This window comes from Nipponia nippon, unplaced genomic scaffold, assembly GCF_047370975.1.
Source record: "Nipponia nippon isolate SJK-2023a ecotype South Korea unplaced genomic scaffold, ASM4737097v1 scaffold_2, whole genome shotgun sequence".
Lineage (NCBI taxonomy): Eukaryota > Metazoa > Chordata > Aves > Pelecaniformes > Threskiornithidae > Nipponia > Nipponia nippon.
In genome coordinates this window covers 130,423,741-130,446,222 of record NW_028262336.1, presented here as the reverse complement: position 1 = coordinate 130,446,222, position 22,482 = coordinate 130,423,741, and the positions used below count along the sequence as shown (strand labels likewise).

General features: G+C 64.6%; 1 protein-coding gene across 1 annotated transcript in view; it reads left to right on the top strand.

Annotated features, from left to right (window-relative positions):
- The first annotated feature begins 263 nt into the window (after nt 1-263).
- PDE2A (phosphodiesterase 2A) overlaps nt 264-22,482 on the top strand; it is a 58,254-nt gene continuing 36,035 nt past the window's right edge. The window contains exon 1 of the mRNA XM_087757315.1: nt 264-464. Coding sequence (XP_087613441.1) covers nt 397-464 — 68 coding nt within the window. The 5' untranslated portion in view covers nt 264-396. The remainder of the gene's footprint in view (nt 465-22,482) is intronic.

Here is a 22,482-nt window from a genome sequence, read left to right as displayed (position 1 = left end):
CCCGGGGCAGAAGCCGGGCAGAACGGGCTCGCTGCCGCCGCGGGGAGCGCGGGGGCGGGCAGGGCCAGCTGTGCCTCGCTAGACAAAGGCGGCGGCCCCTCAGCGCGGCGCGGCGCGGCGGGCGAGGCCGGGCGCGGCCCGCGGCGGGCGGCGGCGGGCGGCAGGTGCGGACCCCTTCGGCCCCTCCGCGGGAGCGGCTCGGCCCCCGCCCAGCCCCGCGGAGCCGCAGCGGCTCCGTCAATCAGCGTCGCGCCCCCCTCCCCTCCGCCCTCCCCTCCCGCACGCCTCGGCGCGCTGCATCGGGCTCGGTGACAGCAGCGGGCTGGAGACACCCTCGCCGAGCGCGGCGGGAGGCTCCGCTCCCAGCCAGCACCGAGAACCGAAGCATGCGGAGCCATGGGCCAGGGCTGCGGACACTCCATCCTCTGCCGGAGCCAGCCGTACCAGGCGGCCGCGTCTGACCTGTGAGTCCCCCTCCCGCCGGTACCGGGGATGCGGGGGACCGCGGCAAGAGGGAGGGATGCTCCGGGGGTGATGCTGGGTGAAGGAGTCAGGGAGACATTGGGGAGGGGGAGGCAGGAAAAAGTTCCTCCTGCCTGACAGCTGGTGGGGAGGGGATGGCGGGCGAATGACAAGAGGGTGCGAGCCCCCCCGTTTCCCCGCTAGCCACCTGTGTTAGCCCAGGGCAGGTCATCGCTGGCAGCTGACTAAAGGGCTCTGTGCCGGAGGGCTGGTGTGAACAGCATCTCCCCATTTCCCGAGCCACCCTTGCCCTGTGGCAGTTTCCCGTGGGGGCAGAAGGCTCGTGGCCCGGGCAGTGGGCTGGGAGGGGACCGGGTGACTTTGTGAAATGCAGGTCAGGCCTTTGAATCGTGGTTTTGGCGACAAGAGGTGCCGCCCCCCGCGCACCCACCCACGCAACAGGTCTGGGGGTCCCGGTGTCGCTGCGCCTGTTTGCATGCAGCGAGATGGGGAAGGGGCTCCGGGGGTCACGGGGATCTCGTTCCGTGGCGCCGGCACGAGGGGCTTGGCGTGCGAGCGTGGGGTGACCTTGCTGAGGGATGACAGTGCTCCTTGGAAGCGGGGAAGGGTGATGCTCCGGAGAGCCCACGTGGGAAGAGAGGCTGAACTGGCTAACGGGAAACATGCGGTGCCTGAATTCCCATCGCCCACGGGCTCAGCTAGGGATGGCGGAGACCCCCCGGCTCTGCGCGCGCGTGTGTGTAGCGCTCACGAGGCTCCACAGCTGCTGGGTAGCAGGCTGTGCACAGGCGATTCGCAGTACGTGGGTGCTCTGCCTCCTGGCTACCGTCAGATCTTGGGTGCTCCCCATCCCTTGGCCCGCCCGGCGGTTGCTGGCATCAGACCCCACATTGCCAGAGGGGTGAGCTGATCCGGCGGGGAAGGGCTGCGGGCGTAAGGGGATGAGGAGGAAGGCTGCTTGGTGCTTGGATTCCTTTGTCTGATGGTGCCAGCTCCACGTGCTCAGGCACCGGCCAAACTGCCTGGCTCAGCAGCCTGCGCCAGGACCACCGCTCCCAGGGGCCACCTGGCCACACGGGAATGTGCCCAGGAGCAGCCTCCGGTCTCGGGGAGCGGGTGCTTTGGGTGTTTACAGCACCACTGGGGTGCGAGGGAAGCTGCCCTGCCCCAGCCCCGCATGTTTCCCTCCGGCATCACCAGGTTTTCGCACCTTCACGAGGTGACCTTCAGATGAGAAGTTTGCCTCTCTCTATAGAAAACAGCCTCCGGCATCTCTCCTGCCTACGCATGGTGTGGGGCTTAAACCCACCTTCCAGCGGCACCGAGAGCTGCCGATCCCCCTACACTGCCGTGGGCGCCGGGTCCAATCTCCTCTGTGGGCAGCATCCTTCCCCCCAGCTCTCCTGGCTCGCTCTCTGGTGCTGTCTGCGCTTTGTTCCCTGCAGAGAGCCTTTCATGCTGCCACCAGAACGTGTGCCCGTGTCCTTTTCTTTAAGCAAAACACACAAAGGTCTTGAAATGCCACGCTATCCCCACGTTTCCTCTGGCTGGAATGCCTCCGCTGACTTGCAGCTGCTGTTTAAGGGCTTCTAAGAAAGGTAGATGCTATAGAAACTTAGTGTAGCCGGACTGGCTGCGCCCCTGGAGCCGCCCAGGGCAGGAGAGGCAGGAATGGTGAGCCAAGATGCTTCCCCCTTTTATAACCTCATGGCCTTCCTAGGAGGGGTTTGTCCCTGTTCCCGTATGCCCCGGGGGATGTATAGAGGTGGAAAAGCATCCCAAAAGCTTTCGGACGATGCCCTTGCCAGTGCAGCCGGCTGTCCCTTCGGCACTCGGCTGGAGCGGGTGTCCGCGGTGAGGCCAGCGCTGCGGGGTGACGCTGCCTGCTCTCTGCCTCCGCTCGAGCCCCGTGTTGTTTAACGCTAGCTTGTCTTGCGTGCTGCCGGCAGATCTTAGCAATGCCGATGCCCACCCTTGCAGAGCGCTGCTGCCAGGTTGGGGATGCTGCGTGGGGCCCAGATCCATCGGTGGGCCAGGTCTCCCACGTGAGCAGTTGATAAAGCTCTGATTTATCGCAGGGGAGCATCGGGTGGCAGCCAGTCAAGTGCCATTTTGCGTTATCCAGGTCACGTTTTAACCCATTTCCTCCTCCTTTTCCCCCGGCGGGAAGCGTGTTCCCGGGCGGGCGGCTCCTGACCCGGTTAGCGGCGGGTGGGATGCCAGGGTGGCCGGAGCTGCGGCTCTCACAGCATCTGACAGCAGCCGGGGCTGGGGGAGAAGCAGCCGAGCTCTGCGGATTGAAACCACGGAGGAGGAGAGGATGCTCTGAGCATCCCTGCAGGGAAGGACCCGGCTCAGCGGAGGCTGGGGAGAGGTCAGGGCTCCCTTCGGGGAGCAGGCAGCCCTGCCTGCTCCTCATCCAGCTCTCCCCGCTGCCTGGTTTGCTTCTGGCAGCTGCCTGGCAGGAGCAGACGCGGGGACATGTCAACCAGCCAAGTGTCACCATGCTCAGTGCTGGTCCGGTGACAGGGTCGGTGCCAGGCGCGTGATGCAGGAGGGAGCGTGGCTGCGGCCGCAGCTGGGACGAGGGGCTCCGTCCTGCCCGGGCACGGCCGCCGAGCGGCCGGGAGCCCGCGGGCACCGGCAGAGGGAAGGGCCCGGTGTCCCGTGAGGGGACAAAGATGGTTCTTACGCGTCTTTGCAGGAGTGTGAGTTTCTGTGCCGGTTATTCCAGGTCAATGCCAGGACCCCGGTGGTGTGGCCCCATCAAGGCTTGTGCAAGGGCAACGTGTAATGCACCATCCCCGTGTTACCTCCCTGGGGCACCCACCCGGGAGCTGCTTCCTCCGGGCTCCCGGCCCGAGGGGTGCCCAGGGGAGCAGCAGGAGGGGCTGATGCCACGAGGTGACATTCGTGATGCTGCCGATGTCCCTACCTGCCGCTGTCTGTGTGGCCCCGGGCGCAAGCCAGAGGGAAGCCCCGGTCCATCCCCACCTCGTGCATCCTCGCCGTTACTCCCGCTTTTCCCCCGGAGCACGGCCCGAAGGGCAGCGCTGGCGGCAGAGACGTGGCACGCAGGGGGGTAGGACCAGATGGCCTTTAAAGGTCCCTTCCAACCAAACCGTTCTCTGATTCTGTGGCTCGCTCCGGTGGCATTAACTCTGCAGGTACCCAGGGAGCAATGTGGGCTGGGACGCGGAGGGCGCGAGCTGCCTGGTGAAGAGGTTCAGCCACCTTTTGGAGGTCTCCAAGCATCTGCAAAGCCGCGGGCAGGCTGCCGAGCCCGCCGGAGCGCACGCCGAACCTCTGCCTCGTGGTTATGGCCAGTCCCCAGGTTGCACATTTAAAGTGCCGCGGAAAATACCAACTCCAGCAGCCCGTCCAGGGCACCCGCTTATCAGGGCCAAGGGGTGCAGCAGGGTGAGGGCAGCCTGGTCCCCCATTGCTGGGCTCCTCGGGACCTGCAAGCGGCTGCATGTGATGTTCTCCAGGCTTTTGCAAAGCCTCAGGCTGTTCAGGCCTCTGCCTTTCGCGCAGCCTGGTGCCAGCATGTTGGCCTGGAGGCATCTGAGGCGCTTCAGCGTCACCCACCCACGTGGGCACCGAGCCCCGGAGCTCGGAGGTGCCTTGCGGAGAGGATGGAGGAGAAGCTCCTGGCTGTGAGCTTCCTGGCACCTTGCACCATGCCCAGGGAGGTCCCCTGGGTGGGGGGGACCCCAGCCAAGAGCTTCCCCTCCGTCGCCCCAGGGCATCCCCCTTGAGCATCTTCAGCTCCAGAGCAGCGAGCGGTTTTAAAGTGTCAGGGAATTAACCTCCGGTTCTTGCCGGCTGCCGGCCAGCTGCTAGCGCAGATGCAGGCAATCAGGCCGACCTCCGCTCCGCCAGGCAGGCTGGCACACCGTGGGGCTGGCCGTGGCCCAGGGCGGCAGCACCGGCGGCTCTGCCGGCGAGGGGCTGCACCAAGCGTGCCCTGGCCATCATCTCCAGCCGAGCCCGCGCGCATCCCCCCGGGAGCTGCGCTGCTCCGTCGGCTCCGGAAGGATGAGCATCCATCCGGGGCGGGCAGCCAGCTCTCCAGCAGCTCCTCCGTGGGGCATGCGGGATTCCCCGGGGCAGCCGTGGATGCAGCAGCTCTTTCTGGGAATCCCTCCTGCTTCCCGCTCTCCTCCGACCCTGGTCCCCACTTTCGCTTTTGTCTCTTTCCCATCTCCCACGTGGCTCGCCGAGAGCTGCGCTGGGCTGCAGCCAGAAACGCAGGCAGGGCCTGAGCTGCCTGGGACTTTCTGCCTGTCCAGCTTTCTCCTGCAAAGGGCTGAGCTGTCCTGGTTAATGGATGGGCCTGTCTGGAGGGGGGAGCGAGGGGGATGGAGAGCGCCGGGAGCTGCTTTGTCTGCTGCTGCGGCTCCATCGGCATGGCAGCGGCGGGGTTAGGTGATGGAGAGCCGGCAGAGCGCAGGCAACGGGCAGCCTGGCAGCTCGGACCCCCCACCGAGGTGTCGAGGGCGGGTGGGAGTCTCGCCTGCCTTGCAGCGATGGGTGACGACCCCAAGATTTGCTGCTTTGGGGGGGTTGGAGCCTGCATCGGGGGTCTCTGGCTGGTCCTTGGGCAGCGGTTCCCGGTCGATGGTGGTCCACAACGTTGTGGCATCCGCAAGCAGCAGGAGGGTGTCCCCAAACGTTGTCACCCACATAGCATCCTCGAGGGGTGGACTAGCACAGCAGCCTGCGGGACTCGCCAAGTCTCGGCTCAGAAATGGCCCAGGGCTGGTGATTTGGCAGCAGCAGCCCTTGCTCCTGTCCCTGCGCCCTGCCTGCCCTGGCGCAGCCTGGCAGAGCCCTGCCTGCAGCGCCGGCGTGGGGAGGCAGAGGGGAAAGGGTGACTTGAGATCGTGCAGGCAGCATTTTGGGTGGGTTCAGGCCTTTTGGGTCAGTTTGTGTTTCCAATAAGAAATCAAATAGGAAAAGGAGGTGGTTTCGAATGGGCGCATTTCCCACAGAAAATATGAAAACCGGATTTTTTGGCTGGGGCTACGAGGGGTTCAGGGCTTGGCTTGCGGCCGGCGAGGACGGCCTCGCAGCGTGTTTCGGCATCCCCAAAGCCCTCTGCTCGCCAGATGCGGTGGAGGATCGTTGCACCCGAGGAGGGAAAAGGCAAACGGCAGCTGCTGGTGCAGCCCCGTCACAGAAGTGATGACTTAGCCAGAAAGCCTCCCCTGGCTTGTAATCACTTCCCAGCCCCTTCCCAGTTCGTTATCAGCTTGCACGTTTCAGCTGGGTGACTCAGAAGACAGTGAGGAGCTATTTATAATGAGCATTTGAGAGGCTAAGACTGGTGGAGGGCTTTTTTTCCCCTACCTTTTTCCTTGAGCTGTTGCTGGCCAAACGCAGCTGCGGGCAGACGTGGCCCTGGGTCTGGAAGGGGACCCGTCCCCATCCCCTGAAGCTCAGGGTCTGGTTGCTACAGGGTGAAGATGCTGATGTTGCCTGGCGTGCAAACCCTCCGTGCAAACCCCTCCTCGCTGACGGGCACCCCGAACCTCACCCCGTTGCGGCAGAACCCTAATGCTCCTGCCTGCGGGGGCAAGGTACAGGCAGGGCTGCCGGAACCCGCTCCTCCCTGGCACTACAGGGAGCTGTAGCCTGGGACACGAGCCCTCGCTGGCCTGGATGGCACCCAGCCTGGCTCCGAGGGCACGCAGCCCTGCCAAGCAGTGGGATTGATCAGCCTGGCGAGGATGTCGCGCTGATGGAGCCAGCGTGTGCTTGGGGACGAGGCCAGCGGCTGCTCGGCGCTGGGAGGTGATGCTCCATCCCTAGCCGGAGCCTCTGCTCCCCTCCGAGGGGAGCTGGGACATCCGTACGGCTTTGCAGGAGTTTGCGGGCCGGGGTTTATTCTCTGCAAGGGGATAACGCCAGGGCTGCCCCGTGTCCCCGGTCCCGCAGCCAGGATGGGTCCACAGCCCCGTCCTTGAGCTGATACGCAGCTGGAGCCCAGCTGGGAGGACACAAGCCATGGGTGCTGCCGTGTTTTTCCCTGCTCTCCAAAAAAATGGGGCCTTTTCCCGTATTTTTTACTAGTGGTAACGCAGCCAGGCCGATGGCAGCATCCTTCCCGCGTGGAAAAAGCAGGTGGAAGCCGTGCAGCCTTTAAATAAGAAATCGGTGCCAGAGCAGGGCGGCTCCGGCAATGGGGAGAGGTGTCGGCACCGGCAAAGCCGTTAATCTCCCGGCTCAAGCAGGGTGATGATCCATCCCCTAATGATTTTATTATCAGCTACTCAAGGCAAGAAATCTCTGCCGGAGGGGCTGTGGCTGCCGGACGCCAGCAAGGGGACCTGCGGCTCAGCAGGGGCTGGGAGGCTTTGGTCCCAAGCGCGATCACCCGGGGGAGCTGTGGGACACGGGGACCCCCCGGTCCTTCTGCAGCACCCTGGGGGTCTGGTCAGGCGGGAAGCTGGGGTGTCAGGGTGCTCGGGGCTGCGGTTCTGGTGCACGGCAGGTGGGCTTGGCCTCCCTCCGGCTGCTGTGGGGCTAGGGCTGGGGCTAAGGTTAAGGTTAGGGCTCGGGCTGAGGCTAGGGTTAGGTTTAGGGCTGGGGTTAGGTTTTAGGGCACTTCACTGCACATACTTCACCCGCCGGCTGAGCCGGAGCACGGCTGGGACCTGCCATGTGGGGTGGCTTCGTCTCCCACCCTTCCCAGCCTCTCCGGGGAGCGGGACCACTGCTGAGTCAGCAAACACTCGGGGGTGAAACCCCCAAAACTTGAGTGTTTTGCTAAAGCCCCAGCCAGGACTGATGGTGCCAGGCTGGGGACACTTGCAACAGCCTGCGGATAAAGCAGATTTCAAGGTGTGAGAAGCGGCAGCGAGGCCAAGGGTCGGCTGCGGGCTGGTCTCGGTGTCAGACGCCGGGGTGATGGGCACCTGGGCACACTGCATTTACTCAGAGGCTTCTGGTTGCTCCAGCCCACGCCTGCAGCCGCCGGCAGTGATGGCAGAGCCCCGCGGCTGCCTGCGTGCGCCGGCTCCTCTCCCCATCGCCTCTGGGGCTGCCTTTGGGCGTCCCGGGGGTCCCTCGGGAGGGAGAGGGTCAGGGCAGGCTCAGCCAGCGCCGCAGCTCCCCGGTGTGAGCCAGGAGCATCGTGACCTTTGTTAATTAAATTTTTGCTCTTTTATTTCCCCCGGTTCCCTCCAGTGCTCTGCGCCATCAGAGGCTTGGGCTCCTCCAGCGGAGCGCTGCAATGTGTTAATTATGGGGTTTCTTGCGAGCCCGGTATTGCCTGCCCGCATCGTGGGCACTGCCGCCCTGCTGTACCCCCGGGATCACCCATAGCAAGGCAGCCACGAGACACTAGCAGGGGATTTCGCAAGGGGGATGCTCAGGATCGGTGAGGCTCCTACCCCAAAGGAAACCCCAGCCCAGCTGCTGAGGGTCGAGTGTCCCCCGACATAAGCACAAGGGCACTAAGGTGCCCCTTGGGTGCTGGTTTCCCTCGGCCAAACCTGGGGTGAGGGGTGGAGGCAGCCGCAGATCGGAGCAGGCACCTGCTCCAGAGGATGCTGCGGGATGAGGGGGTGCTGACGGTGGGAGCCGGGCTTGCTGCACCCCGCGGGGGCTCGGGGAGAGGTTGAGGGGGGCTGCTGTGGGGGCTGGCTGTCCCCAGGCAAATGACACTGCCGGGAATGGCCATGGCTCCCTGCCAGGCACCCAGCACCAATCCTGCCCTGCCAGATGGGGAGAGCCGGGGCAGGATGCGTGCCATGCCGTGCCATGCTGTGCCATGTGCTGCGTGGAGGGGGTACTGGTACCAGTGGCTCCGCATGTGCCCTCCCAAACCCCGGGAGCTGTGGCAGGGCAGGGTGGGGGGCACGTCCTTGGGCCCCCCAGCTCCAGCCGTGATCATCACCCCCTCTTCACGGAGCTGGAGCGGGCTGTCCCACTGCACTGCTCCCATGGGAACGCGGGGGTGGAAAGGGGGTCTCTTCCCCCTGGGAATAGCGTGGGAGCCAGCTCCCGGGGAGTGTGGGTGGGCTGCGGCCGTGGCTGTTTTGGTGAGGACGGAGGGGCTCTGCGGAGGTGGGGGCTTGGCAGGAGCCCGTGGCGCTGCTGGGGACCCCCCCGCCGCCGCGCTGGCAGGGAGCTGGGACAGCAGGTCCGTGGGCTGGCGAGCCCGCAGCTCGGCGAGAAGTGCAAAGTCAGGCGCGCTTGTGCATCGCTTGTGCATGGGAGCCAGGAGCGCGGTGGGGAGCCAACCCCGTGTTCGAGCTGAGCGTATGGAGAGCCTGTGCTGGAGACCAGGGGGGCCCCAGCCGTGCCCCCACACCCTCCCTCCTGTAACCCCCAAATCTGCAGGCACAACAGGGAGGCACGGTGCTACCAACGGGACCGTGGGGCCAAGGTGCGACCCTGGGAACCCCGTTTCATCCCTCCCCGCTCTGTCTTCACCTACACAGCTCGGCTGAATCCTGGCATTGCTGCTCCTGCACCACAGCAAACCAGACGCTGCGATGGGGACCCCACCGAAGGGAAGGGGACAGGGCTGGGGACACTTGCTGGGGGGTACGGCATGGCAGAGAGAGCTGAAAAGCCATTAATTCATAGAAAATGCAATCCAGCATTAACAGCCTGACCCGCTCCAGCGCCAGTCGCACCGACGGCAGGATCTGGCCACCCTGCTGAAGTTCGTTGCTGGAGAGTTGGCGTCGAGGGGGCTTTGGCGGCACCAGGGATCATTGCCGAAGGATCCGGCACCTCTGTGCCCATCCTGGCCCGAGCTGCCCACCTTCCCGGCCTTCCCATTGGCGTTGGGACCTGTGTCCCCCCTGCCAGGGACAGCTGCGGGGCTGGGGACGGCTGCCGGTGCCCCACCAAAGGAGGGGGCTCTCCCTCATCACCATCACGCCCCAGGAGAGATGGAGGGAGAGAGAGACAGGGTGAAGTGTCTGCTCCTTGCGTAGGAGGCTTGGTCAGGCACAAAAACTGCTTCTTTGCTTGATTAAGGAACAAGATGCGCTGCCTTCCCCCGGGGCGTTGCAGCGGCTGGCAGTACAGCCCAGTCCCGGGGGCTAACGTGTCCCTGCATCTCTCTGCCAGCCCCGTCCCTCCGCCGATGCCGTGCCAGCCCTGGTGCCCGCATCCCTGCTGCCAGCCCCCATCCCCAAAGGCATGAGCATCTTGTAGCCATGTCCTTCCCTCCTCTGATGGTCCAGATCCCCGGGCTTGCTCTTGCTAACGTTGATGTTTTGTGTTCGCGTGGTGCCTGCGAGGGGAATGCGCTGCATTTATTTTCTCGGCATTGAGATGTGGCTCATTTTGGAGGGAGGCCGGCCCGGTGAGCGGCTGCTGCTTGCGCCATGGTTGGACACGGAGGTTTTGGTGAGAAATCCAGGGTGTTCCAGCCTGGGAGAGGATCCCTGAGGATCCCCCTCTGGGAGGGGCTGTGGATCCCAGGGAGGGATGGGACACGGGCGGCAGAGGGGGGATGCTGGGGTCCTGCTCTGTTCCCATGGGATTTCGCTGATGGCAGTGAGTAGAGGGAATCCCGGACCCCGAATGCGGGGTTGAGCCCAGTTCGATGCTGGGCAGGGATGAGCCTGGGGCCGGTTGAGAGCCAGGATGGGGAGGGGGCTTGGGGAAGGGAAAAAAAGCCGGGAAAGGGGAAAAACCAGCAAACAGCGCTGGGAAGGTAACACACACACGCTAAAACACCACCACCTCCTGCCGCTTTTTTTTTTTTTCCCCCTGGTTATCAACTAAACCTACTAATTGAAAGATGAGTTGGCAGAGTCTGTAGCGCTGCATTTATCCAAGGACAATTCCCCGGAGATTCAGGGTAACCGGGTGTTTCCTCCCCCCCCCGCCTCGCCGCACCCGGCGCTGCTCCTGCCTGCTTTGGTGCCGGGGCTGCGGTGCGGGCACGGCGCCCTCGGGGTGCCCGTGGCCTTACTTGGAGGTCCCCAAGGTGGTGGCACTCTGCTTTCCTCTCCTCCCTGCTCCGGTGCTGCCATGCAAAGCTCCTCATGTCACCTGGCATGCCCAGTGTCCCCCCCGGCGTCCTGGCATCTTGGGGTTGCATAACGGGGATGGGGATTTGCAGGCTTGCAGGGGGGCCATGCAACACGGATGGGGATTTGCAGGCTTGTGGGGCTGCTGTGCAACAGCGATGGGGATTTGCAGGCTTGCAGGGCTGCCATGCAACAGCGATGGGGATTTGCAGGCTTGCGGGGCTGCTGTGCAATGGGGATGGGGATTTGCAGGCTTGCGGGGCTGCTGTGCAACAGCGATGGGGATTTGCAGGCTGGGCTGCATTCCTGTGGCTCCTCGAAGCCCCAGGGAGCTGCTCTTCCAGCCTGGCAGCAAAGGCAGCTGCCTGCACGGAACATAACGCTTAAGGGTCGGGCAGCACCCGGGAAAGTGCGTTTGCCGTGCAAACAGAGCTCAGCCCTTCTGCAGACTTATCGAAGGCACTTAGGGCTCGATGCGTTTGTTAAGCAAATAAATCGCACCCGGCAAAGCTTCGGTGACACCGTTCCCCTTCCCTCCCGCGCTCCTGCCAGCTGGCATGTCGCCACTCGGCATCCTGCAGCACCTGCCCATTAATATGCAGGCCTGTAATTACCCAGAGCTGACGATGGCTCCAAATTAAACACGGGAGCTCAGCAGCCATCCCTGCCCATCCTGCCTGCGGATGCCGCGGCGATGCTTAACCGTGGGGCACCCCATGCCTGCACCGCGATCCGTCCCTCGGATGCGCGCGGCTAAATCCTTCGGCTTCAGACTCGGCGATCGCAGTAAACAGGCAATTTTCTGTTGCTGCTTGAGGCTGGGGAAGATGAAATCCGAGTCGGCAGGTGCCGGCGTGGGAGGCTGGCCGCCTCCGGGTGCTCTTTGCCACTGAAGGATGGAGGAGAGGTCTCCCAGGTCTGTGGGGACCCCAGAGCTCCCCATTGATGCCGGCTGCTCTGCCAGCCCCCAACACCCCGGGTGTGCTGCTCCCCCTGCCCTGGGCTGTCCTGTGCCCCCTTAGCAGCTCCCCAGTGCCCCATCCCGTCCCCCCACCATCGTCCTTGTCCCCCCATGACACGCTGCCCACAGCGAGGGCTTTATTGAGGCGGGGGCAGACGCCATCTCCCCCCTTGCCTTTGCCTGGAGACTGAGTTATCTGATCCCGGCCAGCCCGCGGGTCCGTCTGGCCGGTGCTCCGGCTGTCGTGTTCCTCTGCTTCCCATTTATTTCTCCCTTCCAGATGCGCTCTCGAGCCTCAGCCGCTTGCGGAGCCGGGGCTCCGAGCCTGCTCCCCGCTCCACCTCGCTCACCCCAGCCTCTCCCTTTGCCCGGGCACCGGTGCCCACCCCGGGCTCTGCCCCCGGGGACCCGCTTTTCCTCCTGCTCCCTCGTCCCTCGGGCGCCGGAGGCGTTGCCCGCCATTTGCCTTCGCCCCCGGCGCAGGCAGGACCGCGGCGTGGCTGCCGGCAGGCGCCTGTGCCGAGATGCGGCTGTGGGTACCCATCTGTCCTGCCCCGCGCGCTCTGAGCATCCTCTGCAACAAGCCCAGCTCGCTCCTGCCCGAGGTCGCTGCCCGGCCAGCTCTGCAGGCACCGAGGTCACCGTTGTCACCTCCCGTGGGGACACCGGCTCTCGCCCTGCCGAGGACCTCGCTGGCGCCGGGGCCAAGCCACCCTCCAGATTTCCAGCTCCTCCAAAGTCACCGGAGCCACTTGTGCACTTACGGGCCACTAAGTGCTGTAATTACAGATATGCTTTAATTAGCATAATTGCGTTTCTACACAAATAAAACATTTGGCGTAGTTAATTCCTAGTCTGCAGCTCCGAAGCCGAGACTTTTCCCCCCGCCTCGGTGGCAGGGAGCAGGCAGCTGCCAGCAGCGAGGGCTGGCAGGGGGAGGGGAGCGGGGTTCCCACCCCCCAGCCGGCAGGTCCCCCCAGTCCCACGGGGGCCTGAGCCGGAGCCCCCCATTCACCCCCCAGTGCTGAGGGTGGCTGGGGGCCCCTTCTCTGCGGCTTCCCTTTGGCTTCTTAGGACACGGCACTGGGCTTGCTGGGACGCAGCACTGGGATTTCTGGGACATAGCATTGGGTTTGCTGGGACACAGCACTAGGTTTTCTGGGGCACCATACTGGGCTGCTTGGGATGCAGCACTGGGCTTGCTGGGATGCAGCACTGGGCTTGCTGGGATGCAGTGGTGGGATTGCTAGGATATGGCACTGGGCTGTTAGGACACGGCACTGGGCTTGCTGGGGATTGGTATTGGGCTTGCTGGGATGCAGCACTGGGTTTTCTGGGGCACCATACTGGGCTGCTTGGGATGCAGCACTGGGCTTGCTGAGATGCAGTGCTGGGCTTGCTGGGATGCAGTGCTGGGATTGCTAGGATATGGCACTGGGCTGTTAGGACACGGCACTGGGCTTGCTGGGACATGGCACTGGGCTTGCTGGGGATTGGTATTGGGCTTGCTGGGATGCAGTAGTGGGTTTTCTGGGGCACTATACTGGGCTTGCTGGCATGCAGCACTGGGCTTGCTGGGGTGTAGCACTGGGATTGCTAGGATATGGCACTGGACTGTTAGGACACAGCACTGGGCTTGCTGGGACATGGCACTGGGTTTACTGGGGCATGGCACTGGGCTTGCTGGGACACTGTACTGGGCTCCATGGGACACAGCACTGGGATTTCTGGGACACAGCACTGGGTTTGCTGGGGCACCGTACTGGGCTTGCTGGGACATGGCACTGTTGGGACATGACACTGAGCCTGGTGGGACATGACACTCGCTTTGGTGGGACATGGCACTGGAATTACTGGGGCACCATGCTGGGCTTGCTGGGATGCAGCACTGGGATTTCTGGGACGTGGCATTGTGTTTGCTGGGACACGACGCTGGGCTTGCTGGGACACAGCACTGGCTTAGCTGGGATGCAGCACTGGGCTTGCTGGGACACAGCTGTGGCCCTCGGGGCCGGGCGAGCCATGCCTGGGCTGGGCACCGCCGCTCCGGCTCCTCGAGCCCATCCCGGAGCCTCCTCGGTGCCACCGGCCCCGGGGTGCTCTGCCCCCCTCCCAGGCACCCCGAGCCCCCCCGCACCCGCAGGCACCCCTTCAGCATCACCCCGCTGCCGCCGCGCTCCCCGAAGGCTTTTGCTGGAGGACGCGACGGGAGCCGAGGAGCCGCCGGCGGCCGCATCCCGGCCCTTTGACGGAAAAATGCAGGGCAGAGTTGGGAAAATGGCCGATGCTCGTGCGCCTGCAGGGTTTGCCGAGTGCCCTTTTCATTAAAAAAAAAAAAAAAAAAAGGGGGAAAAAAAATTCCATTTTTCTCGAGCTGAAAATGAAAGTGATTATGTAACGAGCAATAAATTACTTAAAGAGAATGACTCATTAGAGCAAATACAGAAAAAGTCACGGCGTATTTTTAGCTCGAACGCCCCGTGCCGTACCCGGCGTTAACCCTTGTGGGGCACAGCCTGGCGCCCCTCGCCCCCACCGCGGAGCGGGGTGACCCCCCCCGAGGTGCCACGTTTTGTGCCGTGGGGATTTTGTCCCCGTGACACATTCCCGAGGAAGCGATGGGGCCGGCGCGGCTGAGCCGTGGGTCCCCCATCCCATGGCCCCCCCTCGGTGGGATGCTCGCGCGTGGTCCAGGGGATGCCGCTCACCCCGGATCCGGGTCCCCATCCTGGGATAAGCCCCTGCTCCGCTTCCCCTCCTGGTCATTCCCACCGGGATAATTAACCCTGATCCCTTCCCGAGCAGCGCAGACCCTGCGCACCGCTGTTTTCTCCCTGCCAAAGGGCCTGATGAATTAATTTGGAAATAGAAGCGATGAACAAATTAATTGGAGGAGAACAAGCGAGCGAGCCGGTTTTAATCCAGGTTAAATTGGTGAGTGAATGCATCGTTAACAAAAGCGAGATAACGAGGGGGAATTGGAGCAGGCAGGTGCCAGGCGAGAGGGTGGCAGCAGGCGCCCGGCCACGGGATGCCCACGGAGAGAGGTCCTGCGAGGGGGAAAATCCTGGGGACACCAGTGGGAACCTGCAAGAGGGAGGGGAGCGAGAGTCGGTGTCACCCCCACATCAGGGTCCCTGCGGGGGGGTCTTGGGGATGGCCCTGCCAGGCTCCTGCCGGTGCTGCCCACATCCCGGCTCATCCCTTTGCCGGAGTGGAGCATCCTCGTGGCCTGATTTGGCTCTGAGGAGGAGATTTCCACCGGGAGGAGGGTGGGAAGCGCCTGAAGGAGCTAGGGAAGGGCTGGGGGCCCCTTTTGTCCCCCTTCTATAGGCAGGTCTTGTTGGGTCTAGAAGGGGAAACTGAGGCACAGCATGTTTCAAAGCATCATCATAGCAGGATACAGTGCCCGGGCATCCGTGGTGCCGCGGGGACAGAGCTGTCCCTCCCCAGGCACACGAGGAGGCCATCCAGCGAGGGAACTCGGTGGGGAAACAGCGGCTGCGAGGTGTGTGCTCATGGCCCTGGGGCAAGGGGAGGGTGGAAGCGGGTGCCCAGTGGGTGCCCTTTTGAAGGGCTGGGGCTCAAAGCATCCCCAGGTCAGGGCTCAGAGCATCCCTGGGGTCGGGGCTCAGAGCATCCCCGGGGTCGGGGCTCAAAGCATCCCCAGGTCAGGGCTCAGAGCATCCCCAGGTCGGGGCTCAGAGCATCCCCGGGGTCGGGGCTCAGAGCATCCCTGGGGTCGGGGCTCAGAGCACCCCCGGGGTCGGGGCTCAGAGCATCCCCGGGGTCGGGGCTCAGAGCATCCCCGGGTCGGGGCTCAGAGCATCCCGGGGTCGGGGCTCAGAGCATCCCCAGGTCAGGGCTGAGAGCATCCCTGGGGTCAGGGCTCAGAGCATCCCCGGGGTCGGGGCTCAGAGCATCCCTGGGGTCGGGGCTCAGAGCATCCCCAGGTCAGGGCTCAGAGCATCCCTGGGGTCGGGGCTCAGAGCATCCCCGGGGTCGGGGCTCAAAGCATCCCCAGGTCAGGGCTCAGAGCATCCCCAGGTCGGGGCTCAGAGCATCCCCGGGGTCGGGGCTCAGAGCATCCCCGGGGTCGGGGCTCAGAGCACCCCCGGGGTCGGGGCTCAGAGCATCCCTGGGGTCGGGGCTCAGAGCACCCCCGGGGTCGGGGCTCAGAGCATCCCTGGGGTCGGGGCTCAGAGCATCCCCAGGTCGGGGCTCAGAGCATCCCTGGGGTCGGGGCTCAGAGCATCCCTCGGGTCAGCGATGTTATCATTCAGGCCTGCTTTTGAGAAGCCTGTGGGATTAGGATGTTTACGTGTGAGGTCTCGGTGTCCCTGCCCCTCTCCATTCCGGGAGAGCTCCCCTGCCCTGCCCTTCTCCCTGGTGCCTGGGGCTCCCTGCTGCACCGTTTGCACCGTGCGCTGAGCCACGCTCTGTCCCAGTTGGCTTCGTACAAACCTTCTCCCCCACGGCTTGATGTCCGCATTCCCTGCTGGCCCCTGGACGGGCTGCCCGCTGCCCCTGGGATTTGCACGAGCACGGTGCTGCAAGCAAGGAGCTGCACCCGGGTCCTGCCCAGGCGCATCCCTGCATCCCGCAGCCTCCGTCAGCTCGAGCGTGGGGATGGGGACCTCATTCCCTGTTCTCCACATTTCTCAGGAGTCTCAGAAGCTGATGGAAACCAGTCCTGCTTCTCCGTCCCCCAGCACAGCCCCAGCGCTGGCGGTGGCACCGTGATCTGTTGTCACTTGGAAGCAAAGCCACCGCCAAACGAGGGGCCAAGGCAAGCGGAGGGGACAGCCAGGAGTGGGTGGCAGAAGTCCCCGTGTCCTGCAGCTGGAGCGGGGCCAGCGCAGAGCGACACAGCCCATCGCTAACAGATATCGCCTATTATTCTTTTATTTAATCTGGCGATAAATTCACATCCTCCGTATGCCTGGGCCGGTCTGGGGTCTTCCTTATTGCTGCTCGGCCACCTGGAATAGCCAGCGTGGCACAATCATTAACGCGCTAACGATTTGCGTAAGTACTTCTGGAAGAACATTGCCCGCCTGGCTCCGGTGCTTCATTTATTTTTCACCTCGGATGTATCAAAAGAAATTTACAGTAATAAAAGGGGGGGGGGGGGGAAACAAGGCAAAACCAAATGAAGCTGCTAAAGGCGGCTCCCGTCGGGCCGGGCTGGGCCAGCCTGCACCCCGCTGCCGTGCCTGCTGCCTGGGGCAGCCCCAGGGGCTCGGGGGGATTCAGGGGTGTTTTCTCTGGGGGAAACTGAGGCACGGGGAGGTTGGAGGCAGGTCAGGCTCTAAGCTTCGCTCTCCGGAGTCCCAGCCCATTGTCTGTGGCTGAATAAACTGGCAGCTCGTGGGGCTGGGTGACCCTGCACCCTGCTGCACGCAGTGCCGGGTGCTGGGGTGTGCTGGGCCCCCCGGCGCTTGCCGTCCCCTGAGTGCATGCTGTCCCCTGAGTGCATGCTGTCCCTCCTGTGCATGCTGACCCCCGTGCATGCTGTCCCCTGAGTGCATGCCGTCCCCTGAGTGCATGCTGTCCCCTGAGTGCATGCTGTCCCTCCTGTGCATGCTGACCCCCGTGCATGCTGTCCCCGAATACATGCTGTCTGTCCTGATGCATGCTGTCCCTCCTGTGCATGCTGTCCCTGAATGCATACTGTCCGTCCTGATGCATGCTGTCCCTCCTGTGCATGCTGTCCGTCCTGATGCGTGCTCTTTCCAGGCATGTGCTGTCCCCAAAATGCATGCTGTCCCTCCAGACACACACTGTCCCTTCAGACACACGCTGTCCCTCCAGGCAACTACTGTCCCTCCAGACACGTGCTGTCCCTCCAGACACATGCTGTCCTTTCAGGCACCTGCTGTCCCTCATGAACACGTGCTGTCCCTTCAGACACACGCTGTCCCCCCAGGTGCATGTTCCTCCAGATGCATGCTGTCCCCCTGGACACATGCTGTCCCCCTGGATGCACGCTGTCCGCCTGGATGCACACTGTCCCCATGGATGCACGCTGTCCCCATGGATGCATGCTGTCCCCCTGGACACATGGTGTCCCTACGGATGCACGCTGTCCCCCCAGATGCATGCTGTCCCCCCAAATGCATGCTGTCCCCCTGGACGCACGCTGTCCCCATGGATGTCATCCGTCCCTGGTCCCTCGGCGCACGCAGCAGGTGTGTGCTCTGACCCAGGCGTGCAGGGTGCTCTCAGGGGACAGGCTGCCTGTGACAGCGGGGCTGAGCCACCCAGGGTGCAAAAGCCCTTGCAAGCCAAGCTGGAGATGCCCGTGGCCACCACGGCTGGGCTTGCTCATGCCCAGGGACTGGCCGAGCTGGCTCCACGTGGGGCAAGTGGTGGAGGAACGGGAGGAGGCTGCTGCCGGGGGAGAGAGGGATGGAAACGGAGCAAACGGCCATTTCAACCCCTGCCAGCCGGCCCCGCGGGCGCCCGGCCACTGTCTTGGGAAGGGAAATCGCTGCCAGGGAGCAGCCAGGGCTCTGCCATCGTGCTCGTCCCCCTCATTAGCCCTGGCTCCCCGGCCGCGGCTGGGGGATGCGGGGGCTGCCGGCGGCCCCCCGGCCCCCTGCGCGCCCCGAGCTGTCTCCATAGAGACCCTCCGAGGGCTCCATCACTTATTCATCGCCGGCATCGCTCACTCAGCCGGGCCCCTTCGTTATCCAGCAAAAAATCCGGCGATAGTAACGAGAGCAGCAACAACGACAGCAAAACCTTCCCTGCCTGTGCCTGGGACACGCTGCCACCAGGTCCCCGTGGCTGGCAGCTCCCGGGGACTGTCCCTGCCGAGAGGCCGGGTGCCAGGACACCTGCGTCCCTGCGCAGCCCCGTGCCTCGGTTCCTGCGGTCCCATCCCTTTGCCTGGGTGCTGGGTGCCGATGGGGCTGGCAGCGTGCCCGGGGGTGACGGGGAGGCTGTCGGCTCTTGGGGTGGCAGCGGTGGCCCCGGTGGCGGCTGGGATGGGGACGGGGCAAGTCGGTGAGCCCTTCGCCTTGCTCAGGGTCAGCCGCTGCCCCCAGCCCGTGCTGGGAAGGGAAGGGGTGTCCCCGGCCAGGGCAGAGCGCGCGCCCCGGTGCAGGCAGATAGGGGGGATCAGGATGGGGCTGAGCTGCCATGGGGCTGCACAGGGTGCAAACACTGAGCTGTGTGGGGTGCACACACCGGGGTGCACAGGGTGCAAATGTGGGGCTGCACAGGGTGCAAACACCAAGGTGCACAGGGTGCAAATGTGGGGCTGCACAGGGTGCAAACACGAGGGTGCACAGGGTGCAAATGTGGGGTTGCAGGGGGGGCAAATGTGGGGCTTCGTGAGGTACAAACACTGGGCTGCACAGGATGCAAATGTGGGGCTGCAAGGAGTGCAAACGCTGGGCTGCACAGGGTGCAGATATGGGGCTGCAAGGGAGGCAAATACCGGTCTGCTGCCCCCACAGCTGCGGCTCCACGTGCCCCCAAGCGCACGCACACAACCCCCCCCATGCATATACGCACCCCACGCTTGCACAAACACACCCACACATGCGTTCTCTCCTGTGCATGCACACTCTGCATGCATGCACCCCTGTGTGCACGCACGCAAACGCACGCTGCATGGATCCCTGTGTGCACAACCCTCCGTGCATGCACACCCCCATCCATGCACCCCCCGTGTGCACGCTCACCCACGCACACCTCCATGCATCCCAAGTGCGCACACCCCCCCTTACATGCACACCCCCGTGCGTGCACAACCCCTTGCATGCACGCGTGCAGCCGCGTAACACGCAAACCTGTGCGTACCCATGCACGCACGCTTGTGCAGATGCACGCTTGTGCACGCACGCGGGGGCTCGGGGGGAGCTGCAGGAGCAGCCTCTGCCCCAGCTCTCCCAGACCCCCCCCAGCAGTGATGCCCTCCTGCCCCGCTCTTCCTCCCTGCCCCGCCGCAGGTCTGCCTCGCTCCCGCGCATGCACAGGTCTCCCTGCAGGCCCTGCCTGCTCCTGCCCAGGAGCAGAAATGTCATTTTTAATGGGAGGAGGAAGGAGCCAGCCGCTTCTCCCTGCTGCTCCAAAGCGGTTTGGCTGCGGCAGCCGGTGCTATCGACCGGCTGGGCCCACGGAGCCTCGCGCTGCCCCGAGCGTCGGCCCCGGGCTCGGCGACGGCTGACCCCGAGCATCGCCCCGGGGAGGGATGCTGCAGCATCCCCTGCTCCACGCCGGGCAATGCAACCCACGGCGCAGCCACGTTTCAGCCACCGCCAGCCAGGGCCGTGGTGTCGGGTAGGATTTATCGGTGAAGAAAGCATCGCTGCCTTCCTCGGCGAGCAGCAAATGAGATATCGATCTGCAGCCGCGTCCAGCGCCGGGTTACATCCCCGCCGAGCCAGCGGCCAGGCCTGGCTGCCGGGAGAGCTCCGGCCGGGGGATTAGCGGCCGAGCGGGAGAACAGATGGATTTATTTCCGCCTGAATTTAGAGCTGGCAGAGTCCCCCAGATTAACAGCTCCGGAGAAATAACACCTCAATTTATCTGTAGATACAGCAGCTCGATTAGCGGCCGCGGCCCCAGAGCTCTGCTCGAACCAGCTGAGCCCAGGTCGCCTCTGTGGCAGGGACCCGTCCGTGGGCAGGGACCCCGCGGCCTCAGTTTCCCCACTCGCCAGTCCCCTGCCCCGCGCCCCCGGCCCGTGGGGTGCAACGAGGCATTTTCAGCGCCGGAGGCTTTGCTGAAAGGCTTTATTTTTTTGCTGGAGGCTTTTGCCACGCCGTGTGCCCGCTCCCTCCCGCGGGCCGGGGGTGCTCAGGGAGGGGGCACGGTCCTCGCCCCGGCCGTGCTTCCCGGGAGCCGCTGCCAGGAGCCAGGATGGGGCCCTGCAACCCAGCCCGGCTCCGCCACCGCGGCTTAATGAAGCTTCGCTGATCTGACATGATTTACAGCAACGCTGGCACAGCTGGTAACCGCCGGGCCATGCTCCCCTCCCGCCCCGGCTCCCCATGCGAGGCGGCATCCCAGTGCTCCCAGTATGCCCAGTATACGCCAAAATTCTACTCTGGGAGCAGGTTTCTGCAGCTTCCCCTCCTACATATGGCCTGCAAAGGGGCCTGGGTGTGGGGAGAAACCAGGCTTTTGGGGCTATGTGGGCTTCAAAGGCTCAGCCTTGCTCCTTAACCCCCCCCCAAATCCCTCGCTTTGGCGCATCACTGCCGTTTGCTGCCAGCACCTCCTGCCTCCCGAGGGGAAAGCCGGGTCTGGGGGTCTTAAACGCCAAAGGGGGTTTCTGCCGGCACCTTTTGTGTGAAATAGGGGTTAATATTTACTAGCCTGCATGAACTTTGCTCCCTCCTATGCCATGAAACACCCTCCAGCCCAAGCAGGGCTGGGATGCCTCGCAGGCTGCCGCCTGGGTCCCAGGGGAGAGGCAGCGCCGATCCATCGACCCCAGGTCGGAAACAGGGAAAAAACCACAGGCAAAATGGAAACGTGGGAAGCCCGGCCGGGAAATGCGCTCCTTCGCCTCTCCCCAGCACCCGGATTTATTCCCCACCAGCTCCCGGCCCTGTGCCCGGGGCCGGTGCTCCACGTCCCCCATCCGACGGTGACATTCCCCTCCAAGGGACACCGTTCCCGGGGGCTGCACGAGGCGGTGAGCCGGAGCAGCTCATAATTACAGCGGGTCATTAACGAGCTGGCCGGGGAGATGAGCTCTGTTGCATGCGTGCTGGCTAAGCAGCAGCATCTGCATGCAACCGCGGTGCTGCAGCCCTGTGTCCCTGCAGCCTTGTGTCCCCGCAGCCCTGTGTCCCCACAGCCCTGTGTCCCCCTCTCCCATCCCCAGGCCATCCCTATGTCCCCACCCCCCTGTGTCCCTGCACCCCTGTGTCCCACTGCCCCATCCCCAGGCACCCCTGTGTCCCTGCACCTCTGCACCCCTGTGTCCCACTCCCTTGTCCCCAGGCACCCCTGTGTACCCACACCCCTGTGTCCCCACACCCCTGTGTCCCACTGCCCCATCCCCAGGCACACCTGTGTCCCCACATCCCTGTGTCCCCACGCCCCTGTGTCCCCCTCTCCCATCCCCAGGCACCCCTGTGCGCCACTCCCTTGTCCCCAGGTTCCCCTGTGTCCCCGCACCCCTGTGCCCCTGCACCCCCGTGTCCCACTGCCCCGTCCCCAGGCTCCCGTGGGCGAGCAGCTGGGGCCAGGGAAGCCGGGGACGGCCCCACACCGTCCCCTTGCGCGGGCTCCGCAATGGCTCTCTGTCCCCCGGGCAGCTGTCACCTGCTCCGCCTGGGGCTCTGGTGACGCTGGCGTGCCAGGCTCGGCACGCGTCCCGCCAGCCGCTGGGCACCCAGCTCCTCGGAGGGCGACTGCTGGCTGCCAGCCCCACGGGGGATCTGCTAGCCCCATGGGGGATCTGCTCCATGCACGGAGCACAGCACCCGCATCCGAGCCGGCAGGATCCGTCCGGCTGAGATGATGCTCGGGTCCCTGCAGCGGGGTGTCCCCTGGGGACCCCAGGGCTTGATCTTGGGGACCCGCTGGGTCCCGTGGCGGCCTGCTCAGGGTGCTGGGCACGCTGAGACCCTGCCCCAGGGGAGCTGACTTGGGGTGCAAGGCTTGAGGGCTCTGCCCTTGCCCCCCGGCACCCCCACCCTGCCCGGGGGCGCTGAGCCTGGCCTGTGGCTGCGCGGGTGCCCCGCGGCTGCCTCGTTAAGGGCAGCGGCTGAGGAAGCTCCCCACGCCTCCCCTCGCTGCCATCTCTAATGATAGCCCAGCCGGAGGGTGACTCACCAGGGTGACACCACCGCCACCCACGGGGCCCGATCCCCGCCCCTCGCCCACCCCGATCCCCCTGTGGGGACCCTGCTGGGCCACCCCAGCGCAGGGGTGCTCCCCCCTCACCCCGAACCCCGGCCGGTTGGCAGCCGCCGCTCCAAAGCCATGGCCAGCATCTGCTCCCACCTCGGCGGGCGCTTATCCCCGTTGCCATAGAAACACATCCCGCCAGTGGCCAGATCCAGC